This window comes from Mastigoproctus giganteus, chromosome 11 (genome assembly GCF_048544385.1).
Source record: "Mastigoproctus giganteus isolate SK-2022 chromosome 11, ASM4854438v1, whole genome shotgun sequence".
Taxonomy (NCBI): Eukaryota; Metazoa; Arthropoda; class Arachnida; order Uropygi; family Thelyphonidae; genus Mastigoproctus; species Mastigoproctus giganteus.
In genome coordinates this window covers 162,326,150-162,339,542 of record NC_143585.1, presented here as the reverse complement: position 1 = coordinate 162,339,542, position 13,393 = coordinate 162,326,150, and the positions used below count along the sequence as shown (strand labels likewise).

The following is a 13,393-nucleotide window of genomic DNA, read 5'->3' as shown; positions in this document are numbered from 1 at the left end:
CCTTGCACAATCTTTCCAGGGCCGAATTGATCGACAGGGCTCTCATCATATACTCCCTCCTATCGTGTCTGGGCAGAATTGCAGACACTTTCAAATTCAACCCTAATTCACGGCTTTTTTTCAACAGTGACCTGTACTTGTTAAGTAATTTCCCCCTGGTCTCCTACTCTTAATATCATTAGTGCCAACGTGTACAACTATATCACTTTTTGTGCCCTTAAAAGATGATATCCGCTCTACAACGTCATAGATTATACATTACCTGATCCGGAAGCCACCTAAAGAGTTACCAATATGTTAGCTCCAGTGTGCTAACTAGCGGCCGGCCTGCAAATACCATTTAAGAGCTGTACCCTCGAAATGTAAAGAAGATTGGATCTCGCCATGATGTTCATCCTAACCTCAAAAGTCATCAGTCATACTGCATGATGAAAGAGATGGGGAAGGGTTGACCAGAACTTAGCTCTTAAGACTAAACATGGGTTCCACCACTTCAAGCCTCCAATAAGCAAAGTGCTGGTATTGCACCGGTTGATGAGAATCATCTACCACCTAGTAGTGAAATGGCATTTTTGATATTTTCACGAAGATTATTCCAGGTTTTTGCACCTCTGTAATTTATATTTTTCTGACCTATGGCTTTTCTAAAAAGCAGAACCTTTAGATTTGCGTCATTTCTTAAATTATATGTTATTTCTTCTTCTATTGTTATAAAAGAGGATCTGAAGAGTGGAGGAAAGTTTGATGTTTTCAAAGCATTGTAGACAAAGACCGCCTCAACTTTTTGTAGCAGTTGGTAGATACTTGAGAGTCTTGCTTCCTTATATCTCAAAGTCACTGATGCATTCTAGGGAAGGCCTAATATTGACTGAACACATCGATTGACAAGGCACCCAGCAGATGCTTGGGCATGTATTCCTACTAGTGACAAAGTCTTCTTTCATAAGGTGATCATTTGTTTGTCCCAACTCAGCTTATCATATAGCCAGATTCCTAGAAACTTGGTATGATTCACCCTTTCGAGTTGTTTTCCTTTGTATGTTATTTCGAAATCAATATTTAATGGATTATTTTTCGTCCTAAACACCATATATTTGGATTTTTCTGGGTTTATTATATGCTGATTCTTTTGAAGCCAACTATGCATTACAGAGAGCAAGGCAGAGATTTTGAGTTGAAGCTGGTTAGGGTCTTTATCAGTGATCAGAATGGAAATGTCATCGGCATATGCTACTAGGTGGGAAGATGGAAGAAGAGAAAGAAATTCATTAATGTGAAGAACAAACAGGATAGGTCTGAGAAGTGAGCCTTGAGGTACTCCCCTAGAGAAATAAGAAATATCTGAAAAAGACTGGTTTGTTTTGATGACAAATGGCCGATCAGTAAGGTAGTCTTCAAGGAGAAGGTTAATTTTTCCTCTCAAGCCAAGATTGTTGAGCTTGTTGAGTAGAATTTTATGATTTATGCAGTCAAAAGCTTTAGACAGGTCTAGAAACAATGCTATTGCATAGTTAGTTCTGCTCAGAACTCAACAATTGCAGAACTCAACAACTGCCAGGTCAGTAGATCTTTTTGAAGGATAAGCGTACTGTTGTTGAAGGATAAGCTGATTGACTTCCAGGAAGCCCATGAGTCTGCCATGAAGAATTATTTTGAATAATTTTGCAAAAACTGAGAGTAGAGCTATTGGACGAAAACTGTTGATAGAGTTGCAGTGTTTCCCCTTAAGAACAAGAACAATGACTGTTTTTTTAATTGAGATGGGAACTTACCAAATTGAAAGGAAAGACTGTAAATATATTTGGTGGTTAGAATTGAGTTAAGGACCTTCTTCAGAAGAGCAGGAGATATTTCATCAAAGACAGAGGCTTCCTTTACTTTTAACTGATGTCTTCTAAAATCTCTTGATCTGAGAGCGGAGCGAGAAAAAAAGAGCTCCTCATTGAGTGCTTGACAGATTGTCTTTAAAAAGTTATAAAATTTGTCTTTGAAGAGGTTATTCACACTTGAGATAAAGTGATTACAGAAGGCTGCGAATTTTTCCCGGTCATCTGAAATCAGTACCTTGTTCTCAACTACATCTCCAACATAGCTCTGTGATTTCGATTTCCTTCCAAGTAGCAGCTTGTCCAAGACTATTCACTTTTCCTTGCTTGTAATGATGCCTTTAAGTTGGAAACTATAATATTTCCTTTTCTCCGAACGAATACTGTTGGTGGCTTTGTTTCTGTACATTGTGTATTTGTTTTTATCTGCCTCCTTTCATGTTGCTCTAGCAATTCTTGCAAGTTTGTCCCTTTTCTTTAGCATGTTACAAATTTTGTTTGAGATGAATGGGCATAATTTCCATCTTCGCCTAGTGGTCTTTTTATTCCCTGGGTTCCTGATATATGATGTGCATTTTTCGTAACTATTTAGGATATGCTCAAAGAAGAAGTTGATTGCAATTTCAGGATAATCTGTAGCAAGCGCCCCATCCCACGAAGACTTCTGGAGGTCATAACAAAGTTTATTGAGAGAGCCTGGAGTGACAGTTCTGTAAGTGTGCATGATCGCTTCCACAACTGCTTCATTTTCAATTACCATTATGATGGTGCGATGTTCAGAAACAGTTGAATCCAGTACTGCATAGGTTAGTGAGCATTCCCCAATTGCAAAGTCAAGAAGGGAATTGTGGGATTCTCCCATTCTAGTTGGGATATTTCCATCAGTCAGAAGAGAGAAACCATTGGAAGAAATGACATCTAGGAGTTGTCATTTCAGTGGTGTTAACATTTCAAACTAAATTTTGAACACGCTAAGAATATTGTTTGTTTGTTATTTGGTTTTTAGGAGCATTAGCAACTAAGGCCATATTGCTCCGGGGATATGCGGTGGTAATTCCCTGGTCTTTTCGCATCCTCCGTATTTGGTGCTGACAGGCTCGAACTCCAGTCTAATCAAGAAGCGTGTGCTACGCACTGCTGCTCCTTCCCACCTGGCTACAGAGGCGCCCAGGCTAAGAGTAGAAAACTTGCTTGTTGCACATATGGAAGTCAAGCATTATGGTCTATAGCCAAAGGTACTGTCTGCATCTTTTGCCCATCTCTACTCCCAGCTCTGTCAAAACCAGACAGTTCTATTGTCACTTCAGCTAAGGATAAAGCTGACCTGCTAGCATCCCATTTTATTTCCAACTCATGTATTAATCATCTTGGTAAAACACCTCCTACCATTCCCAGCAAGCTCCATTAAATGCCTCCTGTGATCTTCCATCAAAAGGATGTCAGAATTTTGACAAATCTTGATGTTAATAAAGCTCCAGGTCCTGATGGTATTTCTTCACTTGTTCTCAAAACCTCTGCACTCCTGAACTTACTCCTGTTCTTTGCCACCTTTTTTCACTTTCTTATTCCAAAGGTGTTTTTCTTTCTGCTTGGAAATTTGCTCATATCCAGCCAGTTCCCAAAAAAGGGTGACATCCATCCCATCCAATTATCATTCCATTGCAATTACCTCTACTCTTTCTTAAGTAATGGAGAAATCAATTAACTGCTATCTAGAAACCTTCCATCTGATCAACATTCGCCAGTATAGATTCCGTCAGTGTCGATCCACTGGGGATATTCTGGCTTATGTTACCCCATATATGGACAAATTAAATGGAAAAGTTTGGTCAGACTCAAGCAGTTGCTCTTAACATTTCAAAGGCTTTTGATCGCGTTTGTTATAAAGGTCTTTTAAATAAGCTTCTATCTTATGGTTTGCCAACTGTCTTTTGTAATTGGGTATCCAGTTTTCTCTCTCTGCTTGCTCACTGTGGATGATGGTAGATGGCTCTCTGTCTTCTAACTTCTCCACTAATGCTGGTGTTACCCAAAGTTCAAATATTTCTGCAAAGATATTTAAGTTAATGGCAGTTAACTCAAATATCTCTGGTAATACTACTTTATTCACTGTGAACTTGATATTCAGGTGGCAACACTGCCATCTTCCTTATTCTTTCATCTATTCACGAAAATGGACACTAATATTTTCGTATAGGGAAAAACAAATTTATATCTCTCCCACTACTTAATATTTCTTTAAACTTTAAAATATCCCTTGGATGCTCTGCACCAGACCTACCTAGCTATATAGTATTTATGAAGTTCTATTGATTTCTTAGTATTTAATTAGATAATTATCTTTCTAAATTTCAACTTATCTTCAATAAAATGGCTACCACTTTGTTAACCTATTTTCTGATACAAATTTATGCATTTTTCAAAACTGAATATTAAACCTTAAACGTTTAAATAGTGATTTATTATACAATGCCTTTATTTCTTATTGGGATACATATTTTTATTCAAAAGTAGTAGTAGCAGCAATATCGGCAAACGATGCAATAAAAAAAGTTCACCCTGCAAGAATTTGTGTAGTTCTCCCTTGAATTTATTCAACCCACCCACTTCCTCTTCCAACAATCAACCACCCCGCAGGCCGAAGGCAAACTTCAGCACATCTATTTTACAACCATCCTTCCTCAACTTCAATTTATGCCTTTTCATGTGCATAGTCTCAGCAAGTGAAAGAATACCATTAACATTCAGCTTACTCAATCCAATCTAGACTTTAAGCAACTTAAGGTAAGAGCACCCTTTTGTTCCATTCACCAATCTGGTTGCCCTTCTCTGCACCCATTCCAGCAGATTTATATCCTTCCTAAAGTCAGGCCTCTATACCCATATGCAGTACTAAAGATGTGGCAAAACCATGGCCTTATACAAAGCAATAATCACCTCCTTATCCCTGCTAGTAAAGTTTCTGTATATTATTGACAAAATCCCATGAGCTGTCCTGGCAGCATGTCTGCACTGCCCAGAGAATTTCATGTCTGAAATGCACAATTTCCCCCAATTCTTTTTCATTCTCTACTACACTGAGTGTAGTACCCACAATTCATAAGTTACTGTGAGGTTACTGCTACCTGTACGTACTTTGCATTTGTCAATTTTAAACTTTGATTGACATTTCTCAGTGCATCAAACAAATTTTCCTAGCTCTTGTTGCAGTAGCTCTCCCTGATGACTGTTGGTAACCACCATGCCAACCTTTGTATCATCTTCAAACTTAGACATTAAGCTTTCATCAATATCATTCATAAATATTGAAAACAACAATGGACGCAGCACTGAAACCTGAGGAACTCCACTATTAACATCAGTCCATGAAGAGCAGTGCACATTGTTGACCACTCTGTCTTCTTTCACTTAGCCATCCATCTCTTTATCCATAGCAGTATCTTGCCCTTAATGCCACATTGCTCCAGTTTGTACAGCAGTTCTTTTATGTGCAACAGCATCAAAAGCCTTCCAGAAATCCAGGTATATGATGTCAAAATTATTTTTTGCATCCAATTCCATGGTCACTGCATCATAGTAACCTATCAGATTGGTTAGTAGTAGTAGTAGTGGCATGTGATGCAAGAAAGAAGTGCAGCTTATACAGCATCAGCCAAAAAAAAAAAAAAAAAAAAAAAATCACACCATTGCCTCCAAATGCCTGTCCAGTTCCTCCTTAAATTTATTCAACCTATCAACTTCCACAACGACAGATGGAAGTTTGTTCCAGCAATTAACTACCCACTGGCTAAAGGCAAATTTCTGCATTTTGTATTCTATTCTACATCTGTCTTTTCTTAATTTGAATTTATGCCCCCTTAGGTTCGTAATCTGAACAAGTGGAAGGATCCCATCAGAATTCAGCGTGCTCAACCCATTCAAGGCCTTATATACCTCAATCAGATCACCGCGCAGGTGCCTAGTCTCCAGCCACTGCAATTTTCAGAACTAAAGCCTCTCTTGGTAAGAGGATCCATTCATTCCCCTCACCAATCTTGTTGCCCTTCTCTGTACACGCTCAAGTAAATCTACATCCTTCCTAAAATGAGGCCTCCCTGTACGCAGTGCTCAAGGAGTGGCCTGTCCATTGCCTTATACAGAGGGACAATCACATCCTTCTCCCTGCTAGCATAATTCCTATATATCATTGACAAAACCCCATGACCTGCCCTGGCAGTCTGGCTGCACTGCTCAGAAAACTTCATATCTGACTGCACAATTACTCCCAGGTCTTTTTCATTTTCTACAACCTTAAGTGTAGTACCACACAGTTGGTACGTTTCTCTGGGGTTACTTCTACCCATAGGCAGTACTTTGCATTTGTCAAGGTTAAACTTCAGTTGCCACTTCTTAGCCCATCTGCCCAAGTTATCTAGATCCTATTGCAGTAGCACACTGCCATTACTGTCACTAACAAACCTGCCAACCTTTGTATCATCTGCAAACTTCAACATTAAGCCTGATATACCTTCATCAATATCATTGATAAATATACAAAACAACAGTGAATCCAAGGATAGGCTCATAATTATGGCTAAGCATTTGCTTACCTCCTTTACTGCCTCCCTTAATATAATTTGATAGATTCCATCCACCCAAGGTGCTTTTTTTACATCCATCCTCAACAATTTCTCCTCCACTTTCCTTTAGATTATCACAGTCATTTAGCTCCTCATTACAGTTTTATAAACTTCTGGCCTCCCCTTCCCTGAAGATTCCCTCATGTGTGAATGTACATGAAAATACCTATTCAATTTATCCATAACCTGCGCAGGAATCTGCAGATAAATGAACCACTAGGTTGCAGTGATCACAGTGTGCTGAAGTGGGAGTTACTCAAGGAGGTAACTACCATCAGAGGTAAAGGGAAGGGTTTTTGTTTTCGTAAAGGCGACTATGATGGTCTGAGACAGTATTTAAATTCTATACAGTGGTACCAACTGATGATGTTACCAGCAGCAAACTCAAAATGGGAAGCATTCAAGGAAATAATCTTGGAGGCTACCAGGTTTTACATACCAACTAAGAAATGTTGTTCAAGGTTTAGGCCTAAATGGTTGTCAGATTAACTAATGAGACATGTGGCAGAGAAGAAAAATGCATGGGATACATACAAATTAATGGGTGACATGGAAGCCTATGATAGATATAAGTTGGTCTGTAACCAAGTCACAAAGGAGATTAGGCAGGCAAAGGCAGACTACAAAAAATCCTTGGCAAAGGATGCAAAGAAAAACAGAAAAGAGTTCTTTACCTATTTAAACTCAAGAAGGAAAGGGATGAATCAGATTGGTCCACTGGATATTGATGGTTCAACAGTTGAGGATCCTGCTCAGGTGGCTAACAATCTAAACGAGTATTTTGCATCTACATTCACGCATGAGGAGTTATTCAGGAAGGAGAATGATGTAGGTAAAGTAAACATTGGCAGTGAGCTGGATGATTTTGTAATAACTGAGAGGAAAGTGGAGGAGAGATTGTTGAGGATAAACATAAAAAAGGCACCTGGGGTGGATGGGATCTATCCAGTTATATTAAAGGAGGCAGCAGAGGAAGTAAGCAAACCGCTAGCCATAATTATGATAGCTTCTTTGGACTCAGGGGAGGTACCCATAGACTGGAGATGTGCAAATGTAACCCCAATTCACAAAGGAGGATCAAAGGCTGACACAAGTAATTATAGACCTGTTAGTTTAACTTCTGTTCCAGGTAAATTAATGGAGGCACTGGTTAAAGAAGCACTGCAGGATCATCTAGACAAGAATTCAGTTATAGCTCAGACGCAGCATGGTTTTGTTAAGGGCAGGTCTTGCCTGACCAATTTGATTGGATACTATGATGTAGTCACAAAAGAACTGGATGCAGGGAATAACTTTGATATTATATATTTGGATCTTAGAAAGGCTTTTGATACTGTTGCACATGGAAGACTGCTGCACAAATTGGAGCAGTGTGGCATTTGAGGCAAATTGCTGCTATGGATAAGGGGATGATTGAGTGGTTGTTGTTGTTATTTGGTTTTTAGGAGCATTAGCAACTAAGGCCATATTGCTCTGGGATATGCGGTGGTCATTCCCTGACCTTTCCGCATCCTCCGTATTTGGTGGTGACGGGCTCGAACCCCGGTCTAATCAAGAAGCGTGTGCTACGCACTGCTGCTCCTTCCCACCTGGCTACGGAGGCGCCTGATTGAGTGGCAGAAGACAGAGAGTGGTAATCAATGGACACTGCTCAGCGTGGACTAATGTTATCAGTGGAGTTCCTCAGGGTTCAGTGTTGGGTCCGTTGTTGTTTTCGGTGTTTATGAATGATATTGATGATGGGATATCAAGTTTAATGTCCAAGTTTGCAGATGATACAAAGGTTGGCAGGGTTGTTAAGGATACTACTGACGCTATGCTGCTGCAACAGTATCTGGAAAGGTTGAACAGATGGGCTGAGAGGTGGCAAATGAAGTTTAACATTGACAAATGTAAAGTACTACATATGGAAAACAGTAACCCCAGAGCAACGCATCAACTCTGCGGTACTACACTGACAATGGTGGAGAATGAAAAGGACCTGGGGGTAATTGTGCAGGCAGATATGAAGTTCTCTGAGCAGTGCAGACGAGCTGCAAGAGTAGCGCATGGTGTCTTGTCAATGATATACAGGAATTTTTCTAGCAGGGATAAGGAGGTGATTATTCCCTTGTATAAGGCAATGGTTAGGCCACATCTTGAGTACTGTATACAGGTCTGGAGGCCTCATTTCAAGAAGGATGTAGAGTTGCTGGAATGGGTACAGAGAAGGGCAACAAGATTAGTGAATGGAACAAAGGGTTGCTCATACGAAGAAAGGCTTAAGTTTTGCAAATTACAGAGTCTGGAGACTAGGCACCGGCGAGGTGATCTGATAGAGGTGTATAAGGCTTTGAATGGTTTGAGCATGCTCAATGCGAATGGGATTCTTCATCTTGCTTAGAATAATCACCTCAGAGGGCATAAATTCAAATTGAGGAAGGACGGATGTCGGATAGATATGCGGAAATTTGCCTTTGGCCAGCGGGTGGTTGGTTGGTGGAACCGACTTACATCACTTGTTGTTGAAGTTGATAGCCTAAACAAATTTAAAGCTCAACTGGACAGGTATTTCGAGCGAACGGAGGGGTGAAATGGGAGTGGTGTATTTTTTTTTTTTTTTTTGGCTGATGCTGAATAAGCTTGCTTTCTTGCATCATATGCCTCTACTAATGCTAAAGGATCATCAACAGTTAACCTATAGACATCAAGTTATCCGATGTGATTCAACCCCTTCCTTCTACTCTTAATATGAGCATATAATTCTTTGCCACTTTACTTTTCTTTGCATTCTTTGCCAGAGATTTCTCATAATCTGCCTTAGTTTGCCTAACCTCCTTTGTAACTTGATTACAGACTAATTTATATCTACCACAGGCTTCTGTTACATGATAATTTATATGCATCCCATGCACTTTTCTTGTCTGCCATGTGTCTCATTAGTTCAACTGAGATCCACTAAGGTATTTCTTCATTGGTATGAAAAGCCTAGTAGCTTCTCTGATTACTTTCCATTTAGAATTTACTGTTGGTAACATCATCAGTGTCTGCGATCTCTGTAATTACCCTTATGAAAGCAAAAGCCTTTACCCTTCCTAATAGGGAAGGGTAAAGGGAAAGGCTTTTGTCTTTAATTAAATTCTACATCAGTACAGTGTGATTGCTGCCACTCAGTAGATCTTTTACCTGAGATTCTTAATGCACAAAGAATCGCTGTGATAACCGGCTCAAGAGTATTGCTTCCTCTTGTTACCTCTCTAACATGCGAGAAAACAGTCAACCAAACAATCACTCATACACAAAAGTCTTGTGCATGAGTGACACACACACACAACTTTTGTGTGAGTGACCAAATTCTGTGTGTGTGAGTATGTAATTCCGGTCAACATCCTGAAAGCTAAATCCCCCATTATGACACATTCTGATTTGCTTGTCCCATTCTATTTTCCTGTATAGTTGTTTGGAATACTCATCACAATCATTAGGCCTGTAACACACCCTTACTCTCAATTTTGTTTTCCAATGCTTATATATCACCATACTGATTCTTCATTACACTCATCACCCAAGTCAACTGGATGCACTGTCTTAAATTTAATATTCTTCTTTACAAAGAGCATAACCTCTTCACCTCTCCTGTCTGTGCTTCCTATATACATTGTACTAGCCATATTCAAAATCAGCATCAATTATGTCTGAGGGAAACCATGTCTCCGCTATTCCTACAATGTCTGCATTTGATGACTTAATCAGTACTTCAAATTCATCAAATTTATTTACGATGCCCCTAGCATTAGTGTACATGCAAGTATACATGCACGTGTTCTTACCCTTAGTTACCCTAACACAGCCCATGTATTCATTTGTTCCATGATACCCACAGAAGGGCTCAAAATCCCAGACACCTTGCTTTCCTGGCTGCTGTATGTATCAATGGTGGCAATGCAAGGATCACTTTCAACTCTGTCTGCAGCTCTGGTTAAAAACTATTAGTCTGTGTATCCCTCCAAGCTAGCAGTTTTTTTGACCCACCTATCACTGCCTTGATAGCATCAGCAAATATTCTTGCAATCCTTCTTTTCAAGTGTAACCCATCCCTTTAAAAACAGTCTCTCCTATTAATAGGCACAGATTTTCATTAGTTTTTCACTATTTATATCTTGAGTCAATGAATTTATTTATGAGGTGGCACTATTAGTATCCTTCTTCCTCCCAGTTCATTTTCTAATATCTGTTATTTTCAATTAATTATTTTCGAATATATTTAAAATATTATTTTCTCCCAAACCATTTAGCTTACAACAATTTTTCATTTTCTTAGTCATATTTTCATGCTCATTCTCCCAGTCTCAATCCCCAATGAATACATCCCTTACATTTTACAATATTCACTCCTATATTTCAATTTTTAAACCTCTTTAAATAGCATAACTGCCATATAGTTTCCTGCACTCTTAGAAAAAATCCTCTAAGATTAATCCTAATCTTAGGGCCTAAATATTTATGACACCAAAATAAAATAAGTCTGAATCATCTTCACCTCATCTTCCTTATGCTAGCATTTATTTCCTGTTTATTATACTTTAAACCACCAAATTTTAATAAAACTGGGAGCACATTTTAACACAGCTACGCAGCCAATACATTGCAGCTCCACTTACTATAGAAGTACTGTGAAATTAATGCACACAACATAAAAACATTATTGATTGTTTATATTTTGCAAAAACAGACTACTACAGCACATCTGACTGTCTATTTTCTGATAAAAAGCAGAAATTTGCAAAATTAAGAAAAAAATTTTTTTGCAAAAAGAAAAAAAATGGAGAAAAACTAATTTTTTTGCAAAATGGAGAAACTATTTGTTTGGCCCTTACTCCACCTCAACAGTGAGACAGAGAAGGGTCAAAGTGAGTTAAAAAAAAATAAGAATTCTGTGGTATAAAATCCAGAGAATTGGCAGCTATGCTATTTATAGTCACTCCTGTCTGCTGCCACTGAACCATCCCTTTATCCATAGCAGTGATTTGCCCCTAAAGCCACACTGCTACAATTTGAGAATTCTCCACATGAAAGGCTGCAGTAGCAGTCTTTCATGTGGAGCATTCTCAAAAGTTTTGCTGCAATCTACCTAGATTGCAGCAAAACTTTTGAGTATGATGCCAAAATTATTTTTTGCATCCAGTCTGATTAGCTACTGCATCACAGTACCTAATCAGACTGCTCAGACAAAATATTCCCATGCTGTGATTTTGGTTTAACTATTCCTGTTCACATAATCCCAAAATTTAGCCACCAACTCCATTATTTTCCCTGGAACAGAAGTCTGGCTTACAGGTCTGAAATTACTCATTACACCCTTTGATTCCCATCGTGAATATGAGACACATTCCCAATCCATAGGTACCGCCACTGAATCCATGGATGCTTTCATAATTATGGCCAAAGGTTTGCTTTCTGATTTTGCTGCTTCTTTTGGATAGATTCCATCAACTGCAATGCCTTATTTACTTTTGGTTTCAATAATTTCTCTTCCACTTCATTCTCAGTATTCATTCCACTTCTTCTGGGAACTAAATGATTTACAAAATCATTTAGTTCCCAGTTATAACTTGGTGCAGATCCCAAAAACTTCTTCACAGATAAATGTAGATGCAAATATTTATTCAATTTATCATCAGCATACAGGATCATCAATAGTTATACCATTCATATACCAAAGTGGTCCACCCCTTTCCTACCAGCATCAACAGAAGCAAAGAGAGTTCTCGATTAAAAAAGAAAAAAAAATCTTTATGCATAAATTGAGAACATTTTGTTTCTGCTCATATTGTCATTAGAACCAAACAGAATATTGAATATTCACTGCTTCAGCTACAGTACATGGTACATGGATAACCTATATGATATGAAAAAAAGGAAATAATATTTGCTAGATTATGTATAAGTATAGTGCGAAAGCATCAATAATACATAGCCAAATCTGAATGAACAGAATATTACCAAAGCGGCATCATTTTAAGTTATACCTCATATTGTGAATACCTTCACAACGAGTTGCCATGATATTGCACTACTTCGAATAAATAACGCTTCACCTGAGGAGAAGACTAATGTTACTTATTCTCAGATGGATACCACCACCCAGACGGCACCGTTTCAGGCTATTTGGCCCTTCTTCGGTGGGTGGGTAGGTACCTGAGTGATGCAATATAGTCTAGACTATATATACATAGTCTAGACTTTTCCATAGCTTGAGGCTTACGCCCTAAATGCTTTATATTTGCTAGATTTGTATGTCTGGTTTTAATGAAATTTGAGATTGTTTAACAAATCTTTCAAAAAAGACCAAAATATAAAACTTCATGAAAATAAAGTTTTATATTTCAAATTAATTGGGAATTAAGTTTTTAACACGTGGATAGACAGAAATGGTGATAACAATATGGGCGCGTGCATATATTTAAGAATGTGTCTAACAAGATCAACTAACAATAAATGTGATCACATTTTTTTAGCAAGATTATCACCCTCAGTAGAGGAAACTGCTTTAAAAAATTAAATAAGCTTAGCCAACAAAATTATTAAACTTGATCAATGTACTTACTTAACTACCATTGGTGGCTCTAGCTTTTCTTCTTCCCAATGATAAAGGTCAATATCATATGGTCTGTGTGGAGCATTTTCTAGTAACTTGGCTTTACAAGATTTTTCATGGATATCAGGGGCAAACTCATTGTTATGAGTGAAAGTTAAATCAGTCGAGTGCCGTAAATGACTAATTAAAAAAGAAAAGGAAGAAACAATACCAAGAATATACCAATTTTGAGTGTGTTTAATTAAAAAAAAAATTATATATATATATATATATATATCATTTGAAAAATAGCATTAATAGACTTATCATTATCTACCTTCAAATGCATTAATTAATGGTCTCTTCAAAAAAAAAAAACTTCAATATTATCT

General features: G+C 38.1%; 1 protein-coding gene across 2 annotated transcripts in view; it reads right to left on the bottom strand.

The window, feature by feature from the left end:
- LOC150078544 (UV-stimulated scaffold protein A-like) overlaps positions 1-13,393 on the bottom strand; it is a 418,082-nt gene that overhangs the window by 102,097 nt on the left and 302,592 nt on the right. For both annotated transcript variants that reach the window (XM_090384753.1, XM_090384754.1), the window contains exon 11: positions 13,032-13,202. In XM_090384753.1, the coding sequence (XP_090240879.1) occupies positions 13,032-13,202 (171 nt within the window). The remainder of the gene's footprint in view (positions 1-13,031; positions 13,203-13,393) is intronic.